General features: G+C 54.0%; 1 protein-coding gene across 1 annotated transcript in view; it reads left to right on the top strand.

The window, feature by feature from the left end:
* The first annotated feature begins 3,253 nt into the window (after positions 1-3,253).
* LOC135891823 (LIM homeobox transcription factor 1-alpha-like) overlaps positions 3,254-13,794 on the top strand; it is a 58,139-nt gene continuing 47,598 nt past the window's right edge. The window contains exons 1-2 of the mRNA XM_065419493.1: positions 3,254-3,311; positions 12,119-12,305. Coding sequence (XP_065275565.1) covers positions 3,254-3,311; positions 12,119-12,305 — 245 coding nt within the window. The remainder of the gene's footprint in view (positions 3,312-12,118; positions 12,306-13,794) is intronic.

Raw genomic sequence — 13,794 nt, 5'->3', positions numbered from 1 at the left:
CCCCTTGCCGGGCTGCCCCGGTCCCCCCGCCCTTCCCGGCTCCGACCCTCCCCCCAAGGAGGGGGTCCCTGGACCCGCTGCGGGGTCGGTTCGTGTCTCTGCCCTGTGAAGAATAGATCCGGTTTGGGGCAGTTAATGGCGGGGAGGGAGTGAGTGTAGATTCGGTTTGGGGCACTTTCACGCTTTACCCAGCTTCGGTTTGTTACACAAATCGGATTAACCCGAGCCCAGCGGATCCGGCCTGTAACGACCGTCGCAAATCGCCCGGTCGCTGTGCTCGGGCCCTATCCATTCCGGGGGGGGGGGGGGGGGGATCCTGCCCTTTGCCCCGCCAGCAGCTCGGTGAGAGCCAGCCACGTCTGTGTCCTGAGCTGACCGGTCACTGCCTCGCGGTCTCGCGTGGAGTCTGTCACAGACACTCAGACCCCTCACCCCCGCTGGCCGGACTCTCCACAGGTCCCGGCTCTTAGCCCCAGGCCCGGCCCGCTCCACTGCCTGCTCGCTGCGGGTGACCCCCCGGGCCGGGATATGGCCCTGTCGCACTATAACGCCTGGCAGGAGCTGGGGCAGTGGCATCGCGGTGACTCCACAATCCGACGGGGACCGCAGCGCGGCCCCTGGCCCGGGACTCCCCGCGTCTTTCCCCTGGAACAGGCAACTAAACGCCTGGTCTGGGCCTGCCCCGGTCTCTATAGACTGACTGCCGGTCTGTATAACCCGACCCCAGGCTTCTCCCGCTGGGCCTGGCCAGAGCCCCACTTCCACCGCGGACCCTTCACCCTCCTGCCCGCCCCGGAGCAGATCTGCGCTCGGGTCTCCCGCCATGAACCCCGCTCGCTCCGGCTCGGAGACACCGGAGCTGGCTTCACTTCGAATTGATGCGTGTGATCGATCCCCTCGGGCCGATAGGAAACGCCCCGCCCCGGAACAGCCCTTTAAAAACTCCTCGAATTCGGGTCTCCCTGTTGCCCCCTGCGGAGCCCGGGCCCTGGGGGCTGCAGAGGCGGGTGGGCGAGGCTCGCCGGGGACCCAGGCGCTGGCCTCTGAAGCTCGCTCGCTCTGGGGGTGGGGGCGAGGCGGAGGCGGACGGGGCCCGGGGAAGCCCTGGCAGCCTGAGCCGGGCGTTGGCATGGACTTGTTGTGCCTGGGAGCAGCAGCGCTACTTTCTCCCCCGGATCCTGGCCTCAGACAATAGGAGCCCCCCGCCCCCCGTTAGCAGCTGGAGCGGCCGGGGAAGTCTCTGGCTCTGACATCGCAGCCTGCGCTGGCCCAGCCGCCAAGCCTGGTAGGTGTCGAGATTTTTGTCTGTTCTCCTGCCCGCGTCGCTGCGCCCGGGGATGGATGCACGGGCCGGGGGGGCACCCATGGGGCGGGGGTCTCAGCTCAGAGGTACCAACTTATCCATGGTGTATGGAGACCCTGGGACCCAGCTCCCCTCCTGGCCGGGCTCATCCGCCCCCCAATTTCCCTGGCGCTGCGTGGGCGTCCCTGGCACTGATTGGGGATTGAAAATCCCCAAAGGCTGCAACCCCCGCCCCAGCGGTGAGGGGCGCTAGCCAGCTCCCTGCTCTGCCCGTCCATCCCAGGCAGGTTCTGGGCTCTCCGCGGAGCCGGGGGGAGAAATCTCTGCTGGGGGGCGGGGGTGCTGCCCCGCAGGAGAACCGGGTGTAAATCCCCACGCGCGGGCGGAGCAGCCCCGAACTCCCGGCTCCACGGAAGCCAAGAACAGAAACTCCCCTGGACGTGGGGGGAGCCAGGCTCTCACCCCCCGCTATTAGCGCTCGGGGGCCCCCCGCGCCCGGAAAGCGGGGACAAAGCCGGGCTCGCATGCGGGACCCGGACCCGCCGCGCAGCCAGAGCCCCCGCCAGCAGGCAGCGACCCGCCCCCGTCTGCGGGCAAGTCCCAAAGAAACGAACGGAGCCGAGCCGGGAGCGAACCGGGGGTTCGGCCGCTGGAACCGGGCGGGCTCGCTAGCGCGGGGAGCCCGGCGCTCGCCCCGGAATTCCTGCGGCGCAAAGCGAACCCCGCGGGCCCGGGAACCTCCGCACGAAGGACACCGAAGCGCCGGGGATTGGGACAACGAGCCCGAGACACGAGCGAAATTTCGTTGGTTCCGATTCCGCGGCCCCGGCCCGGCCCCGTTGTCCGGCGAGCGGCGGCTGCGGGGCCGAAGGGAAGGACGCGCTGCAGGTGACTGCGGCTCGCCGGAGCGGGGCTGGGGGCCGGGGGGCGGCCGGGGGGCTGCGGGGAATTTGCCCGGCCGGGGCCGGCAGGGGCGAGCGGGCTCCGGGGCGCAGGGGCGGAGAATTCGTTGTGGTTCCATCCAAGCGGCTCCGCGGGGCTCGCTCGACCCAGCGGCGCCGGGCGGGTCGCGAACCAGAACCGCGGGCATCAAGCCGACCCCAGCGAGACCCGGCGGGGGAAGGAGGCGCCTGCGGGGCGCTGCCCGCCCAGGATCGGGGCGGGTAAAAACCCACCTCGGCCCGGGGATTAAAGCAACAGGCGCAAACGGGGGGTGGGTTTCTCCCCTTCCCAGGGCTGGGGGCAGAGAACCCCATGTCCGACCCCGTTATCCGCCCCATTCCCCACCCCACATTTAGCCCATCTTATTCCCCCATTATCCGCCCCATAACGAACCCATCCTGCCCCATAACTTGCCCCTGTAACCTACCCCACCAGCCACCCCGTCTTTCCCCCCGCCCCCCAATCTGCCCCACCCCGGTTACTCCGCTATCTCCGGGGACGATCCATAGCTCGCGGGGGGCGGGGGCTGAGCCGGGGTAACCTCTGGGGGCTCTTCCCCCACACGGCTCGAGGATCCCGGAGGTCGATAATGGTGGCGGGGGATGTTCTTTATTGCCCAGAGTAACGTAAAGATTCGTGGGTTAATTTGTGCGGTGGGAGAAGGGGCGGACGAACAGGGGGACATGGTGAGCTGTGGGGGACAGACGGGGAACAGGAGGCGCTGTGGGGATGGACAGACGGGGGCCATGGGGGGGGAGTGGGACGGGTTGCTCTGTTGCAAAGGCCGGGGAAGGTTGGGGCGGCCCAGGACTCCGGGGCTGGGCTCCGCGGTCTCCTTTCCTGGGGGTGTCTCCCCCTCCAGCTCAGCTCCCATCCCCGGAGGTTCCGCTGAGAAACCCCTTCCCCTCCAGTTCAGAGGATCTTCCTTCCCTGCCCCCCGGTTACCTGACCCCTGCCGGTACTAACCCATCCTCTCCCCCACCAGGTTCCCCCCAGCCCGGCTGGAGCATGAAGACAGAGGAGGCACCATCCTGCTTGCAGCAGGCCACCCCGGTGCTGGGCTTCGGTGAGTGTCCGTCTGTCCTGGGGCAGCCGAGAGACAGACTCTCCCTCCCGTAGGGAGTGGGCTGGCTGGGTCACACCCCATCACTGCTGTCTGTCCGGCGTCCCCCCTCTCAACCCAGAGCTGTAGCATAGAGCCGGGGCTTGTCTACACGGTGCTGCTGATGGATTCGGTGTTTGTTGTCACTGCTCCAGGCCTGGGGGTGCGGCAGCCCCCCTCGTTCCAGCGCCGCTGCTTGTCTACACACTCCATGGCTTTGAGTTCACACAGCCGGTTAGTTTGGTGTGAGTCCGGGTGTGGGGCCTGAGCGTTTTCCACACGAATTGAGGGATGCTGATAAATGGGAGCGGGCTCGGAGAAGGGACAGGAGAGCGAGTAAAGGGTTAGAAAACCGGCCAGGGGCAGATCTGTGATGCCAGTAGCATGCGGCTGACTAACCTAAGCGATGTCTGAGCTCCAAGCAGCTCCAGGCCAGGGATTTAGTATCCCCCCCCCCCCCCCCCCATACAGCTCGCTATGTAATGTGGAGTGTTTAACAAATGTCCATGGCTTGTGTTGGTGGATTTGGTGGTTTGTGGAAATAATGCAATTCATATTGGTTACGGTGTGGTGGAGGGGCAAGGGGAGCCCCAAAATATTCCTGCTGTGGGCCCCAAAGGAGCGAATGCTGCCTCTGGATAGACTCCTCTAGGCAGCTTAGCAAAGCGAAGGTTAAGGGGTGACTTGATCCGAGTGCACAAGTATCTACTGGAGGGCAGAGATTGGCTAATAGAAGGCGTTTCACTCTGGTTGTAACCAAAACTAATGGCTGGAAGTTGGGGCTAGACAAATTCAGATGAAACCAGGTGCATACTTTTAACAGTGAGGGTAATTACCCATTGGAGCAACTTGCCAAGGGTTGTGGGGGTCTTTCCCTCACTGGCCATCTTTAAATTGAGATGGGATTTTTCTAAAAGATCTACTCTAGGTCAAGCCCAGTGATTGGACCTTAAGCAGGAAATAATACAGGAAACTCCTGTGGCCTGTTACACAGAAGGTGAGACCAGATGACCACGTCCCTTCTGGCCTTAGAATCTATGAATTAATTTGGTAAGGAATCAACAAACTTACATTGCAATGGGACTCTTGAAAGCAGTTTGCCCTTTAAATTAATGCTGCACATTTTTCTGATTGGAACTCATTAGCCATCTCACCAGTGCCCCCCTCGGAACAGGAACAAAATTTCTAAAATCTCATGTTTTTAAACTCAAACTGCTGCATTTTTCTAACCTTTAATTTTAAAGCCTTGCAGTCCGTAGGATCCAAAATGTCAGAGGCTTGTTTACTTCCAGTTTCAAGTCCAGCCCCTTCTGAGGAGGTTGTGACTCTACCAGGGATTAGATATTCTACAGACAAGCAGCATTCCCACTTACATCCTTTGCATCGTTTATCCTCCATCCCGCGATTGGATTGTTCTCTCTACGTTTTCTTAAGTTATTGCTGGGTGCTTGGCCTTGTGCCTAACAAAACTCCAGGTGTGAATTACCGACCGTGCCCTCAGCCCTCCTGCTCACACGGCCAGTGTCAGTGAATCACAATACAGGCTGGCCATGGGCAGGGCTATGTGGCATTCCACATGGCGTAATCCTTGGCAACAGGCTCACTTGGTCATTTAATAATATAACGTAAAGTGTGTTTTGAACAAGGAGGGGGAACCTCGCAGCATCTGAAGTTTTGTGACTCTTTAGTTCTCAGAGCTAGCTCAAGTTCACATACCTTTGTTCTCCATTTAAATATCTGTTCCTACTCCCTCCCCCCAAAAGCTAAGTATTAAAGAATCCCCCCAAATCCCCTAATGGGGAAGCTTATGCTTTTTGTAAGGTGTTGCAGTCACCGCAAAACCCAACCACAGAAAGTGACACACCAGTGGTTCTCAAACTTCTGTACTGGTGACCCCTTTCACATAGCAAGCCTTTGAGTGCGACCCCCCCTTATAAATTAAAAACACTTTTTTTTTACATATTTAACAACATTATAAATGCTGGATGCAAAGTGGGGTTTGGGGAGGAGGCTGACAGCTCGTGACCCCACATATAATAACCTTGTGACCCCCTGAGGGGTCCCGACCCCCAGTTTGAGAACCCCTGTTACACACTGTACAGCCAATGGGATGAAAACAGAGCTGGTTTGAAATCTTCCATTGAAACCGTTATTGGACAGAAAACTGGGTTTTTGACTAAATGAAAATGTATGTGGACAGCGTCTCCTTTCCACAGAAAACTTTTGCTTTTTGTCAAAACAAGCAAAACAAACAAAAACACCAACCACCACCAACAGTTTTTGGAGTTTTGATGAGAAGTCAAATATTTCCATGGGAACAAAAAAATCCATTTTTTTCAACCAGTTCCAGACAAAGACCATGGGCCACATTTTCCGAGAAACCCAGCCTGGGCACTCCTGGAGCTGGGCACTCTAGAAAATCTGATCTTTATTTAGGTGCCTTGGTGGGAAATGAGCTCTCTTGAAAATCTGTCCCCCGCTGTGGGTGCTGAGCCCTTGGGAATCTAACCCTGGCAGCTTCCCCCCCCCCCCCCCGCTGAAAACTTTTCTTTCTCCCCCCTAATTGGGACACGAACCCTTGGGTACATCTTCACTTTAGACTTATCTAAACCTGAGTTAATTCTGCTCCTAGCCTAGCATGAGTGAGAGCAGCCACACAGCAATCTGACAGTGGAACTGTGTGATTAGCAGGTGAGGAGCTGACAGGCCAGCCAATTTGAGTTAAAGTCGTGCCACACTTGAGTTAAGGGGGTTTTGTGTGTGGACAGGACTCAAGGTAGGGGCAACTCTTGAGCTAATTCTGCAGTGAAGACAAGCCCCTACTGTCCTCTGTGTTTGAGTCAAGCTTTCAAATCCACAGTGTCTGTCAGTTCCAAGTTAGGCAAAACAAGATCCCCCAGCCCTAGTGACAGGTGAGTGTGGCTAACAGCCTGGCACATGCCCCTCCACAAAACAAGAGGGAATCTCCCCTGACACCCCATCCTGACTCCTGCTGCGCAAGCACCAAAACTAGCACCACAGCCTCACCCTTTCTGCTTTAAATGGACCTTCCTTGTTCGTGTGGGTTTAGACCTGAGCCTGACCTGCTCCTGCAGAGTGTTGTCTAGGCTATCTCCATTCCCTTCGGTGTCTCTTTGAATATTTAGGGATAAGCAGCATTGGGCCCTGATTCAACAAAGCATGTACTTAATTTTAGGCACCTGCTTAAATCCATCCCTATTCAGCAATGTAGTTATGCACATGCTTAACTCTTTGGCACATGCTTAGGTCTCACGGAAGTCAGATGGAACTTAAGCATATGCCTACATTAAGCATGCGCTTTAGAGCTCTGCTGAATTGAGGCCTTAATGCTTCTCGGTGTGCATAGTGCAGTTTCACTGCGCTCTTGCAATTGGTCTGGTACTGAAGTGCTGCCGCTCCATCCTACATGACTGGCAGTAGCAGATCCAGCAGCTCAGAGGTAAGAACAGAGAGCTTTGTGGCTGCATTTCATTTGTTTTTCTTCTAAAGGGGCATCAGGTCCTCTCTTCTGAGCTGGTCGAGTGTTTTGAATAAGAAAAAGGTGTCTTCAAGTTAGACAAACACAAAGCAAACAATTTTAAAGATTTTTTTTTTAAACTTATTTGATCATTCAAAAAATGAGCTCCTCTCCCCAAATCATAGCGCCCCCCCCAACATTATTTCCAGCTGCTCGGGCTCAGCCATTGCAACCTGGAGTGAATGTGTCCCGACTGAATTTACTTACTTGTGATGACCGTGCTGGCAGGGGAGTGTTAGCAACAATGACTTGGAGGGGGAGGGACCATTATTAATTAATTGGATTACAGCAGCAGCCCCCACTGTGTTCTAGACCCCTTCCATACAGCGTGGGCCCCGGCTCTGAGAGTTTATACTCTCTCATCCCAGTCATGCCACGCCAGGGTGCCAGTGCTTAATCTGTGCCAGGGCTGAGCCCGGCACCTCTAGGCTTGGCAGTTCATAGTCCTACCTCTGGGCTTGCCGTGTCAGTTATGAATGTAAAAAAACTGTTTGAGCCCCAGCACCTCTTTCATTACAAATTAAGCACGGCAGGGGTCTGCTCGCATAGTGCTTCGTGCCGCATCAGAGACAGTGAGTTCAGGCAACAAAGGTCATGGGACAAACCATGCGCTCATACTTCATTGCCATGCTCTAGAGCCATTATTAAGTGGCTACGTTCTTACAGGCTTTACGGTAGAACTGGATGACCTTTATAGAGAATCATTTTCAGGATGGGTATTACGGTAGTGCTGAAAGGTCCCAGCTGACATTGGGACTCCATGTGCTGGGGGCGGCACAGGCAGGTAAGTGCTGCTTTGTCTATCCTGGATTAGCTGAAGCAGCACAACCCCCCTACTGGATGCCGTTCGAACAATGTAAATGTGCGTACACAGGTGTAGCCGGGTATAGGTCCATGGTTGCTGGCAGAGCAGCACTCGGGCAGCCCTGCTCAGGAATGGATCCTACAGGCAGCTTGTTTGCAGGAGCAGAGGCAGCAGTTCAGCTGGGGGGGCTGGCTCAGGTCCTAGTGAGTCTGAACGCAAAATCTAGCAGGGGCTAGAAAGTGGGGTGAGTAGCCACCCTCACTCATGATGCTCGGTCTCCCAAGGTGCCAACTCCGGTAACAAGCCCTGATGAACCCAATTAATGTCACTGACGGCGAATGATTTCTCCTGCTTTTATGCACCAATGATAAGGGTGCCCTTAAAGGCTAGTGATGGGCTAGTAGCTTAGCCCTAAAGAGGATCCTAGCAGCTGCCTTTTCTGAGCTTGCTCAGAACTGGGCTGGGCTGAGCTCAAGAAAGTGCCTTGCACCATTTTGCTGTTGTATGTGGGGTTGGTACAAAATCAGTACTTGGTCCTGCTAGTGAAGGCAGGGGACTGGACTGGACTCGATGACCTTCAAGGTCCCTTCCAGTTCTAGGAGATAGGATATCTCCATTAAAGACTAGCTCTTGCTACAACTAGACATAAAGAAGGCAGGCACTTTGCAAATTGCCCCTCCGCAGATTCCGAATGGCTACACTTTGCTCCACTATTCCAGTCCTGCGCTTCCCACACACAGCTGTTCCACTGCCCCTGAATCCTGACCTACAGTCCCCTGTTATTCCAGCCTTGGGCTCCTCCCCCAACTCTTCAGATGCCCCTCAATCCTGACCCACAGCTCTCCTGCTATTCCAGCCCTGGACTCTCCAACCATGCACAGAGCTCTGTAGGGTTATGCTGCTGAAATGCAATGAATGCTTATCTGTAATCACTTCTAGGGTCCCCTCATGGGGAGTCTGGTGACAGGAAAGGGGGGAAGGATGAAGGAAAAAGCAGAGGCAGTGGGAGGGGCAAGAAATTGGGGTAAGAAGAGCTGGAGGCAGAAGAGAGAGAAACGTAAGAGAAAACATCAAGATTAAAGCAGGGGAGAGAACAGAGACAAAACCCAAGCAGAGCAAGCCTGAGTGAGTAACACTTCAGGAGAAACCTGAGGCAGGAGATACTGCTTCCCAGAACCCTGATTCATGCCCCCAGCAGCGGCAGAAGCATTGGGGCAGTGTTTAAAGTGTATGTGGGAGGAATTCTCCAGGGGGCACAGACCTGGCAAAAATAAATACATACAAATAAATCAAGCCAGGTCACTTAGTGGAAAATTGTTGCAAATTAACTAAAGGTGTTAAACTGAAATGGATTAGCAAAAAAAAAATGAGGAGTCCTTGTGGCACCTTAGAGACTAACAAATTTATTTGGGCATAAGCTTTCGTGGGTTACAGCCCACTTCTTCGGATGTATGAAGTAAAAAATACAATTAAACCCCTGTGTGGATGCTGGTATTCAGAGTTAAAGTGATCTTAACTCACTTCACTTCGCTAAACCAAATTAAGGCCAGTTTCATTCTGAATAACAGCATCCACACAGGGATTCAATGTGGTTTAACTAAGCCACTTCAAATTCACACCATTAGTTAATTTAGATTAATTTTCCTGGATGTCTGTGTAGACAAGCCCTCGTCAAAGCTACTGCTCCTAGGTTATGGTTAGACTTCCCACGCACTGAACTGCTGGACTCCAACATACTGGCAGTAAAAGAGCTCAGGAGGCCAGGGAGAGGAACAGGGCTGCGTTTCTGTGAGCTGCTGCTTTTCCCAAACCATCCCAGCACTGATATTCCTCCATCAAATTCAGTGGCTTCCCCTGCTCTAACTTCCCTCTCCCAGGCCACAAGAATATCTGCCCATCTTCTTCCATATTGGCAAGTGGGTGGCTTGGTGAGCGCCTGGTGGGGAGGCAGCTCCTGTTGGCAGAGGTTGTTGCTGTCGTAGTAAAGAATGCTGCTTAAGCAGTGAGATGCAGCAGGAAATGATTGTCTAACGGCAGAGTCTGGGACAGAGCCAAGGCAGAGCCAGGCCACGCAGGGTTAGGGCTCTCCTGGCACCTGCGTTTGAATCACAACTACGGTTTGTTTCTATTGCAGTAACACCTAAGGGCCCCATTGTACAAACAAATAACATAGACCAGGCTGGGCCCCAGAGACTTCCCAGTCTAAGATATGATGTAAAATCTGTAAAGCACAGAGCCTGATTCTCCATTACCCTGCATCGGGTACTGTGATTTACCCCAGTGCAAGGACGTGAGTGTAGACCGCTACCATACTGGGAGAGTAACTTTTTACACTCACTTTACACTGCAGAAAGTGAATGCATGAGGTGTGAGGGGCCAAGGAATCAGGCCTCTGGATTCTAGCCTGGCTCATACATCATCAGAATTGTTAGTCAGTCAGTTGCTCGGGCAGGCTCTGTCCTCTGTGACACCTGTTGCAGATAACTGAATTGTGACACTCTGCTGAGTGCGAGGTGCCTGCACAGGTGTTGCTGAGGGGCTGATTTGGCCCACAGAACCTTTATTATTGGAGGGTGCGTGACCAGGGCTGCCTACTGTCCCCACTTGCCTCTCAGATCCCCTAGGTAGTGAGTTTTGCAAGGCTGGAAAATCAACTCTTCCCTTCTATCTTTGCAGACTGCCTAGAAATCACACAGCCCATTTCCCCCAATGCTGTACACAGGGCCGCCGAGAGCGGGTTCGGGCCCCGGTGAAAATTTTTTTTCGGGCCCCCCAGCAAGGGCAGACCGGCTAAACAGGGCCGACGAGAGGGGGGGGAAGCCGGGCCCCAGGCCCCCTTCCGGACCGCTGGGCTTTTGTACCGGCTTCCCCACCCTCTTGTCGGGCCTGGCTGTGCCCATAGCGCCCCTTTCCAAAGCAGGGCTGCTTCGTGTCCCCAGATGAGGGGCACAGAGCATCTCTGAGGAGGGAATCTTATGGCCTTTCTTTGTTGGACACTCCAGTTCTCTCAAGACTGCGACACCCCTAGTGCTCACATGGGGTAAAACTGACCAGGGCCCAGCGGGAGGCCACGCAGGCCCCAACAGAAGTCCTAGCTCCCACCCCTTGCCCTTGGAGAGGGCCCACCATCAGGCCTGTCTCAGCCCGGCAGGCCCCAGCACCAGGCCCTAGCCCCACCCCTACCCCTGGGCAGGGCCCAGCTTGCGGCCTAGGCCCCACTTAAGCCCTTACAAAAGGGGTAAATGTCACCTATGTGACTAGCTGGCACCTCTCGCACCCCCGCAGCGGGCTCTGGGTGAGCTCTGCCCCAGGAGCCTGCCCAAAGGAAGATAAAAGAACAAGGGGCTGGTGAAGGGAGAGGACAAATTAAGGGTTTAAGAAACCTGAGCAGCTCACCATGATGGGGGGGGAGACAGTGCACTCGGCTAAGGTACCTAGTACCTGCCTGGCTCGGCCTAGCGCCCAGATCCAATGCGCCAGGTAGCGTATTTATTACCCACGTGCACTCCTCTACCTTGGAGTTATCGCGGGGAAGCCTTTGAAGGGTAGCCATAGATTTATGTGATGATAACGTCCAGGGAAAAAATCCCAAGTCTCTGGAGCTCTCGCTATTTTAACTGGTTTAGCACCGCGTCCCCCTGATGGGGATGGATCTGGCATGCACCCAGGAGGCACAGGCTGGCTGTTCAAACCTAAATCTGACCTCCTTCCAAACTCTTATTGTAGATTGTCAAAAGTACTCAGCATCCAACAGCTCCTCTTGAGAGCAGCAGGGCGCATCCACACACGCATCCCTGAGAACAACAGAGTGCATGTCCTGCACCATTGAGAACTGTGAAGAACAGAGATACACACACACACACACACACACTTTGGAAAATCTTGCTGATGGTGCAAGTGACACTCGGGGCATGTTTTCAGCCCCCAATGTGCTGATATTATGTGAATACCGAGTCCCAAGTGTAGGTGCTGGGTATTCTTGAAGATCTAGCTATTAGAGTCCAAAGGGGATGGTCTCCTGCATTCTATATTTCCCTTTAGTGATGGATTTGGGGGGGAGGGGAGAGGATTTTTTAAAACGTACTACCTGAAAATTAGAAACCAATCCTGAAGATGCCATATATTTTTGTGGGACAAACATTTTTATTTATTTATAAGATTGTAAAAATATGTGGCCAATACAATGTTTCTCTCTCTCTCTCTCTGGGTGCAGGTATAGCAATTAACACTAGTAACACATGGCTTTAAAAACAGATTTAGCACAAACATGAGGCCTAGGCCTTGTGCCCTTGAAGCCGGATTTAAGCAGCACCCAGGCCTTGTGCCGGGTCTCCTCCCCTGGGGTGAATTCCACCTTAGCAGCACACATCCCCATTTGAAAACCAGTCCTCCCTAGTGTAGCTCATTTGCCTTTTTCTCTGTTGCCAGGGTCGGACACCAAAATGCGGGAGGTTTGTGCCGGCTGCGACACGCCCATCTCTGACCGGTTCCTCCTGCGAGTCAATGAGCGTTCCTGGCACGAAGGCTGCGTGAAGTGTGCCGCCTGCCTGCAGGCGCTGTCGGGCACCTGCTACTGTCGCAACCGGCAGCTATACTGCAAGCACGACTACGAGAAGTAAGTGCCTCTGGCTTTGAGTTTTGGTTCCCCCCACCTCACAAGCTCTGGCTATTGTGATTGAGGCTGCCATTAAGGGGGAAGCCAAGCAGAGAGAACAGGTGTGAGATGGATTCCTGGAGATGGACTGTGAAGAAGAGATGACTGTAATCATATGCAGCAGGGGATACGAAGCATAGGGTCAGGTTATGTATATTGCAGTCGTATCTAGAGGCCCGTTGTTCTGGGTGCTGCACAGATTCAAACAACCGAACCCCTGTTTTACCAAGTAATTGGAGATAATAAAATCGAACATATCATTACAGCAGGTTCAGTGCATAAGCTGCAGTATGGAGCACTGCTTCACTTTCTGCTTGCCCTTCAAACCACTGCAAAGCACTTTCCAATGCACTGAAGGTATCGGACTGTGAAGGGATGTCGACTTCTTCACCATGACTTTCACTATGTCATTTATTTATTTTCCACAAGGGAAGAATGGTTGGTGTAACTTATTGTTTGTAAGATTGGGGTGCATAAAATCGAGGTTCTGTAGTAGTGAGAGACCGTCCCTTCCCTAAATAGAGTCGAGCTTGTCAAAAAATTTTCAGTGGGACAGTTTTCCATTGGAAAATGCAAATTCAACAAAATTGAAACACTCCACGGCAACATACAGTATCAACTTTGTCAAAATGTTTATAGAAAAACTATCAGAGCACTTCCTTTTGATGTTATTGTTTCTAAAATAGAATGGCTGAAATGAAGCACTTTGATAAGGTCATTTGGATCTTTCCAAAACGTTTCCAAAATGGAAATTTTTCGCAGTGAATTTTGAAATCTTGATGTTTTGTTCCAATTTAGGATGAAAGGCCATTTTAAAATGTCAGAATTTCCTGAGAAATGGAACTTCTGAGTTTCGACCAGCTCTAAGATAGACAAGGTAGGAGGGGAACAGAGGCAGGTCGTGATTTGACCAGGATCATGGAGCTGGGACTAGATCCCAGGAGTCCCAACTCCCTACCAACTGGACTGAGATGCCTGGGCTTACACTGGTGCAATGCCCTTCAATCAGTGGGCGTGCACCAGTGTAACTGGAGGCAGAACTTTGCCAGTGCCACTCTGCTGTAGGCCCGTTGCTGAGTTGCAAATGCACAGAGAGAGAGAGAGAGATGTGACTGCGTACTAGAGCAGCTGGCTCTCCATGGCGCTCGGCCCGGTTCCAGATTGGAACAGAAGCATTTTGCATAGAAGTGATAGCATGAGGTCCCAGAGCAACAGAGACCCAGGCCCTGCCTACCTGAGCAGAGACAGCTACTAACAAAGACCTGGAACGTTCTGCACCTAAGGGGAAAGTTAGGCCTTCCGAAGAGCCAGGAGGGACAGGGATGCGTGCAGCTGTGCCATCCCGCTGGAGCTGAAGTGTATGGCGTTCCCTTGGTTTAAAAAGGAGGGAGCTGCCACGGGGGAGAGCATGTTCTGGTTCGGAATTTACTCCCCCACTTGGTGGTGCAAA

The sequence above is a fragment of the Emys orbicularis genome, chromosome 19 (genome assembly GCF_028017835.1).
Source record: "Emys orbicularis isolate rEmyOrb1 chromosome 19, rEmyOrb1.hap1, whole genome shotgun sequence".
Lineage (NCBI taxonomy): Eukaryota > Metazoa > Chordata > Testudines > Emydidae > Emys > Emys orbicularis.
The sequence above is the reverse complement of the archived record's forward strand: the minus strand, read 5'-3'. Positions and strand labels throughout refer to the sequence as shown.